Below are 6,874 nucleotides of genomic sequence, written 5' to 3'. Positions count from 1 at the left end.
GTATCTAAGTGGTATTCCCTCCCACACAGGGCTCTCCCCCCCTTCCATTGCATTCCATCCAAGCGAGCCAAACAAATCGTCCCCCCCCTTCTAATTCTGCCCAGACACCCCCCGGGAAAAAAGCAAAACCACCCCCTCAATGCACCAGGAAAAGACTGTGGACACATCATGTATCCCGCCTGATTGCCTCCCCCAGAGATAAACCTTCCTAGCGCAGAGACCCGCCCTACGAGAATGTCGGTTTCAGTGTACATGCAATCAACGCTAGACAGATACCGAACGTGGCTCAAGAGCAGCATCAATCTCGCCATTTCCTCCCCAGTGCTTTACTAAGATCATACCCAGTGAGAGCGAAAATGAGACTGAGACAGAGCTTGAATTAAGGCTTCTCCGGATAAACTAAAAACTCTACCACCCCCTCCCCCGCAATTTCGCTCTTTCTTTTAGCCCAAGTGCTCCGTATTACGGGAGTACTTATGATCACTTATCTCATTCCCCTTCGTACGATAGCCGGTTGACCATCAGGAGATAAGGCGGGAAACACCGGAAGGACAGCCTCAAACCCCAAACGCAAAATAACTTCGAGTGAAACATCAACTCTTTTCAAACATTACACAAGAGAGCAGAAGTGTCCGCCCACTTGCCATTACCATTACCGTATTCTACCTGGTACCCAGTATACCAAAAATCCCAGATGAATCATTCAGCTTTTCCATGTCTATGAAGTCATGCTTCGCAACCACGGGTCCCACGGATGCACCGCTTGCCCGTGGCTTTTCCTCCCCCTTCAATCCCCCCTCCATTACCTGTCCACCCCTGAATAGCGCTGCCGCCTCCCCCATAGTGCATGAGGTTTCCCCATATTTTGTAACACCAAACGTGTTTTGGTATTCCCCAGTCAAATGCCAGCCCATGCCGTTGCCGAAGCCCTCAGATGCCAAATGCCGGAGACGGGCTTTCTAGCGGCATGTGGGATGCAAAGATACCAAGAAACAACAAGTAAAAAGAAAATATTTTGGTTGTACAGAAATTGATGAAAGATTGGAGCGCGTGAGTGTGTAAAAATAATCATGTCTTTTTCGATTTTTTTGGGCCAACTTTCAGTTGAATCCAATAATAAATCTTCCACTGTATAGAAACAACCAGAAACAAGAGAAGAGAAGAAACAGAAAAAAAAAAGGTAGTAGTCAACAGTAATCCGTTGGGGAAGTGGTGATGTCTATATTTCCTTTGGCCATCCATCTTGTGTAGGATTCCATGCCCTGCAATGAAAAAAAAATCAAGTAAAGAAAACAAAAAAAGGGAAGAAAAAAATAGCCGTGTCAAGTCCTTCGAGGGACGACTCTTTCCATTTCCATTTCCATTTCCATGCCATAAACGCCGTCTCTTTCTATCCTTCTATAGCCCAAAGTCATCAAGTCATTCGAGGCGCCAAAGTAAGGGATTCTCTACATCCGATCCATGAGGTCGCCACCTGCAAGACTGCCTGCAGTTGAACTTCTGCCGCTGTTAGGGAATACACCGTCTGAGAGGAGGTCCTGCACCGCCACCTTGGGAACCTGAGGAACAGGGAGCTTCCTCTGGCTCCCGTCGGGGCGGCTGATGATGTCGGTAAGCGACATGCCGGGGCTGCGGTTGTTGTTTGCCTGCAGCTGAGGGGGGAACTGGGGAGCATCCAGGTGGGGCTCCATGGGGGCCAGCGCCGGAGTCGTGTTGTGCTGCAGAGACAGGTTTCTCAGACTCGGCAGCTCATAGCCCGAAAAGGGGCGGAGTCGAGGGGAGTGAGCGGGAGTTGCGATGGGAGTGTGATCCGGGGTGGGAGACAGAGAGTCGTGGGAAAAGGTGGGAGAAGAGGGAGCCGTGGAGTTGGGCGAGTTAGGCCTCGACCTCTTGGCGTGCCTCATGCTGCTGTAATGATCATCATCGTCATTGGAGTGAGATCTCGCCATGTGGTACGAAGAAAGGGAAGGCGGGTGGCCTCGAGAGTTCGGCAAGCCCTGGCCGAAGTAGGGATGATGCCTTGAGTTGTGGTTAGACGGGCCGCCAGAGAGTGTTTCCCGCTCGATCTGGTTTGCAGCCTTTGCCAGCATTGTGATATCGTTGCCACGGTTGTAGTGAGCCATGGGGGTCTGGGGCATGACAAACGAGGAGTAAGAGTGGGGAGGCGAGACGTTAGGCGAGACCAGAGTCGAGGTGGGAGCAGAGCGGATGGCCTTTGGCACCGGAGGGGGCATCATGCCATCGACGTGCATGTGGTGAGGAAGGCCTTGGTGGTGAAGGTGCTGTTGGTGCTGCTGCTGGCCCTTGTTGCCGCGCCTGGAGTTGGGGTTGCTGTGTATCCTCGAGTGCCTGGTCAACTCATCGGAACGAGAGAACTTCTTGCTGCAGCCAGGGAACTGGCAGGCATGGGGCTTCTCGCCCGTGTGAGTGCGGATGTGCCTGGTCTGGTGCTCCAGACGGTGGAAGGCCTTTTCACAAAGAGGGCACTTGTAGGGACGAGGAAGCTCGTTGGCAGCCTCCGTTGACTGTGCTCCTGGGATAGGCCCATTGGGCTTGATGACGGTAACCGCAGCGGTAGACATGGCTCCGCTGCCTTGCTCGGCGTCGCTGTCCTGTCCTGCTGCCGAAGTTGGATTAAGTAGATTGGAAAAATCCACGGCAGACTGAGCTCGTTGCATGTGATCGAGCGGCAGCCAAAGCGAGTAAACGTTGACTAGACGGCCAGAGAAGCGAGCGTGTGGGTTGGCAAGAGATTATCCGCTGGTGGAGTGGTTATATGCCGTTGTCCTTGTAGTGGGGAGGACCGCTGTGCAGGACCGCTGTGTAATTATCTGCTTGTAGCTGGTGTTGACGCTGATGTTGCTTGCCTTCTAAGGTCAAAGAGGCTCTTGTCGTCGGTAGTTGGAAGATCGAGATGCGATATTAGATTGGGTGAGTGGCTATGGTGTGGTTTTGTTTTGCTTGATCGAGGGAGACTTTTTTTTTTCCTTCGGGAGAAGGAGGGGACTGGGGGAGGCAATCGCTTTAATAAGGGCGGGCTCGCCCGGGTCGGTACTTCGTACATGGGACTGGGAGGGAGTGCAGGTACTTGCGGACAAGTACCTCAATGCATCAACGCAAGCACATGCTAGACCTCGCTACACGCGGCTCTAAATCAGGGGCGTCACGCAGGGCTTAGGCAGTGCCTTTGGGGGTGCAACAGCACTGCACGGCACAGTCCAGTGGGCTGGATGGCGCGACGGGGCGCTGGAGGGGAGCAGACGGGACACGTAGCCAGGGCACGAAAGGGGTACGGGGTACTTGGCTGCTCTCGAATGTTTGTACCAGCCAGCCCCAGCATTCAAAGCCCCAGCCCTCGCCCTCAGTGGGAGCCCCAGCTGGGGCGAAGGGGACCACAAGGAGGGGGGGTGCGATGGCGGGGTGTGCGCTTGGGTCAGATACCTAGTACAGGGCTCAGTGAGATGGCCGATGCCAGCTCGGCCCACGGGAGATTCTCGCTGTTGACGGAGGTACCACCTCGACGACGGTACATGTTACTAACGTGCTCAATGCAGTGTTCTCTCAGATGCGCTGCCACCCCCCTCACCAAAACGAGTTGAGCGTTTTGCCGCTATTGGGACGCCCCTCGGCGCCAAATAGCGAGAGTGGAAACCACGGTGAAGGGAGGTTCTTTCCATTTTTTGGCGTGCGGTTTTGTGTGTGCCTTTCTGTTGAGAATTTTTCTTAGCAGTTTTTTTTTTTTTTTCTGATTCCCGCTCCACTGGGCGAGCGAGCTTCTTACTCGTACACCTCAGATTCAAATTACGTTTCTCTCAGTCCATCGCCATCACTAACCTCAACTGCCATGTCCCAGCTCGATGTACCCCCGGCTTGCTGCTCTGTACGGTATCGGGCGGAATGAGGCGCAGCCTCTGTCGTGCTCGACTGATTGGCCGCCATTCCCCGGAAAAGCTATTCGCGTGGCTTTCTGAGGTATGGAGGACGAACAAGTACTACCTGGAGACGAAACCAAGACGGGAGAGTCGCCTAGGACGGTTTTGAACAGCATGACGCTGCGTGCGGCCGTCGATTTCTGGAGGCTGCCGTCTCCAACGGGATTTTTTCCAGGTTCCTTTTTGCCCACCAGCACTTGGGAATACTGGCGTCTTTTTGCGGATAGCCTACAGGTACGGAATACGGCTTGGTCTGGTGTGGGTGGTTTCTGGCTGGCGCACACAAAAGAACCGGCTCTTTGCGCATCAATCATCGCCCGTGGCTCGCTGCCAGGACGAAGCCATTACTCTCTCTTTTCACCTGGCTTCTGGGCACGACTCATTTTCCCGTGTCGTGGGGCCGAACGCTAACCTGAAAGCCAAGGTGGCCTGGTGCTAGTGTTCACTCACAGCATGCTAACTGTGCTTATAGCACTAAATTCCACTGCGTCGTGCATTCCTCCTTGCTAGTAGGGCAACGTGAGATGATGCGATGCCGGGGTGGAATTTCACTAAGAAAAAAAAAGAGACAGAATGATAGAGTGAGAGAGAACGACGACGAGGGAGAAACAGGAAAAGGAAATGAAAGAAAGAAAAATACAGTGCTCACGAGAGAAAAGAGAGCATGGGTAGGAAAAGATTGGTGCTGTGGTATGTGCAACAACTGGACACGTGCGCATACTCCCGTTCTCGTCTCTTTGCGGTCTTCTTCTTCTCTTTGCGCAGATATGCTCAGCACTGCCCAGTCAGCTGGCTTCGTCCTGCTACTTCGACAGCGCCCGTACTCTTCCAATCCCCGGTTTCGAGGGTCATCAGGACACTACATCCCGCTGTTTGGGGGCCGCAGTGACAGCTCCCTCATCCCATCCATCAGTCGCAACGATAATTGAATACATATTCATGGACCAAATGTGGGGGTCCCCAAGTGTCACGCCCACCAACAATAGCCATGGCGGCTCGCCAGTTGGGGTCAGGTTATCAAGCACCTAGGCCTACTCTGCGCCGATATCAGGGGAGAGCCAAGTCCGCAAGTCGTTATCGTGGGATAGCAAACCCCCATGGAGTATGTGGTCACGCCTCCGGGGAACCTGTCAATCACTTGATGACAGCCGTCTACTGGTTGGCAATACAGCCCAGGCGCTTAAGCAGCCCCAAAGAGCAAAGAGAACCAGACGTATGCAGAATAGCGCAACCAACTCTTTTACGTTTCAATTTATTCTGGCCTTTTTCTGCAATCAACTCACTACTGCAACCAGTCCGTATCCAGCCTCAACCTACCAAATAACAGCTACAGTACTTCCTGCTAGTTGCAGTAGGATCGAGATACAGTCTCTTAATGTTTCTTCCGTGGACAACCTCGCCCGTGTCTCGGCTATTTGGCACCCCTTTCCTCTCCATCACCTGCCGTCGCCCTTCCTATGGTCTGATTTCCGTTGGTCATGGCAGAGGGTCTGAGGCTACCGTAGCGTCCGCAAAGCGGTCTCCAACGATCTCGCAGAGCCAATCTTGCCTCACCTGAAGAATGAATGGCGTTAGCGAATAAATGCGACCTGCCTTGACAATGCTAGGTCGTGGTGATCAGCACAGTTGTTAGCTCGCTGGGACCATGTTGCCCCTCCGCTCACTGGATGCTCCGAGGAGTGGGCATTGCTACTACCACTGCCATTTTCCGAACGCGAGTCCGTAATTGAGCTGGTTCATCTTGCTTCCTCACAGGCGATCGCGACGGTCCGTGAGACAAGGGTGTGGATATGGAAGTATGCAGCATTCCCCAGAGGATGCTTCCCCAGACTTTCCTATTCTTCTCACTCACCAACCGGTCCAAGTGGCGTCCACCATTCCTAGCGCGCCCTTGGAGCCCAAAAGTACATGCTCCTTTGGTCCAGATACGGAAGACACACTCCCGACTATTATTCTCCATGACTCTTCACCTTCCTTATCCTCGGCGCAACATGTCTTGGAAGGGGCCTACCAAATTATGCTACCTCCATCACCCCGGCCGGGGTCCCCAGAAACACCCCTGGTTCCTCCCTACGGTAGAATGTGGGGGTTGTTATCTCGCACCAGATTTTCCCTGCAATTGGTGGCAGCGCAAACTGGCGGCTAGTTCTGGCACGGCCGCCACCTCCCCATTCGTATTGTCCAAGTGATGGATTCTTATCGCAAGGCGTGCTCTGGGCTTCAGCAGAACTGATCCGCAGTGGTGCCAAGTACCCATTCCACAGTCTAGGCACCCGTCAAACGGATTCGCCATTGCTATTAGCGCGCCTCTCTATCAACTCTGTTTCCCGAACCCGGCCTTTCACTGCTGCCTGTGTTCATGCTACAAGGACTGTGCAGGACTTGTAATTTGTGCCGCCCTGTATCGGCTGCCTTGCCATGTATTCTTGGATACATATGTACATCTGGAGAGCCGACCCTTGCGCCGCCTAAGCTGTTTCAGGAAATCCAGGGGGTCAATGATCTTAGATCTCCTGAATGTTGTTCCCCTTGTCACCGAACCAAACCGCCACGTAACTTTCTCGGAACGGGGAAGACCGGCCGACACCCCGGACAAGGAACTCTGCAGGCTGCCCCAGGCTGCCCAAGGCATTGAATGCGACCTGCTTGGAGTATGCAGCGATGAAACAGAGGTTACAGAGCCTGTGCTTTGGTTTCATGGCCCAAAAATAAAATGGGAAAATATCCACCAATACGGAGGATTATCACCTGTATGGAAGGGGGAGCAAAGATGACAATGGTTGCGTCCCGTCCAATCCACCAAACACGGCCGCTTGAGGTGAGCATCAAATAATCCTTTGGCGCCTTCTTCCGGAGAGAAGTGGTGATTCATCAGAAAACCCTCCTCGCGGCGGGTACTTCAAGCACAGGTATGGAGTTACGGAGTACCAACGGCGGTATAA

General features: G+C 53.4%; 3 protein-coding genes across 3 annotated transcripts in view; 2 read left to right on the top strand and 1 right to left on the bottom strand.

Annotated features, from left to right (window-relative positions):
* Positions 1-378, top strand: part of M431DRAFT_197121 (hypothetical protein) — a 1,102-nt gene extending 724 nt beyond the window's left edge. The window contains exon 1 of the mRNA XM_024913278.1: positions 1-378. This exon is cut by the window's left edge and continues 724 nt beyond it. Within this exon, the coding sequence (XP_024780494.1) occupies positions 1-94 (94 nt within the window). The 3' untranslated portion in view covers positions 95-378.
* Positions 379-1,169: 791 nt separating this feature from the next.
* On the bottom strand, positions 1,170-2,986 carry M431DRAFT_502975 (hypothetical protein). The gene has a single exon (XM_024918247.1). It carries the CDS (start codon positions 2,676-2,678, stop codon positions 1,449-1,451), a length of 1,230 nt encoding a protein of 409 aa, XP_024780493.1. The 5' UTR covers positions 2,679-2,986; the 3' UTR covers positions 1,170-1,448.
* Positions 2,987-4,060: 1,074 nt separating this feature from the next.
* Positions 4,061-4,949, top strand: M431DRAFT_197046 (hypothetical protein). The gene is made up of 2 exons (XM_024913276.1): positions 4,061-4,166; positions 4,405-4,949. The coding sequence occupies exon 2, from the start codon at positions 4,457-4,459 to the stop codon at positions 4,859-4,861; it is 405 nt and encodes a 134-aa protein (XP_024780492.1). The 5' UTR covers positions 4,061-4,166; positions 4,405-4,456; the 3' UTR covers positions 4,862-4,949.
* The last annotated feature ends 1,925 nt before the right edge of the window (positions 4,950-6,874 follow it).

The sequence above is a fragment of the Trichoderma harzianum genome (assembly GCF_003025095.1).
Source record: "Trichoderma harzianum CBS 226.95 unplaced genomic scaffold M431scaffold_1, whole genome shotgun sequence".
Lineage (NCBI taxonomy): Eukaryota > Fungi > Ascomycota > Sordariomycetes > Hypocreales > Hypocreaceae > Trichoderma > Trichoderma harzianum.
Note: the sequence above shows the minus strand (reverse complement) of the source record. Positions and strands in the feature narration are given on the sequence as shown.

Bases quoted from the DNA above. Each gene is read 5' to 3' on its own strand.
- M431DRAFT_502975 (XM_024918247.1), bottom strand. From the start codon at position 2,678: ATGCAACGAGCTCAGTCTGCCGTGGATTTTTCCAATCTACTTAATCCA.
- M431DRAFT_197046 (XM_024913276.1), top strand. From the start codon at position 4,457: ATGATGCGATGCCGGGGTGGAATTTCACTAAGAAAAAAAAAGAGACAG.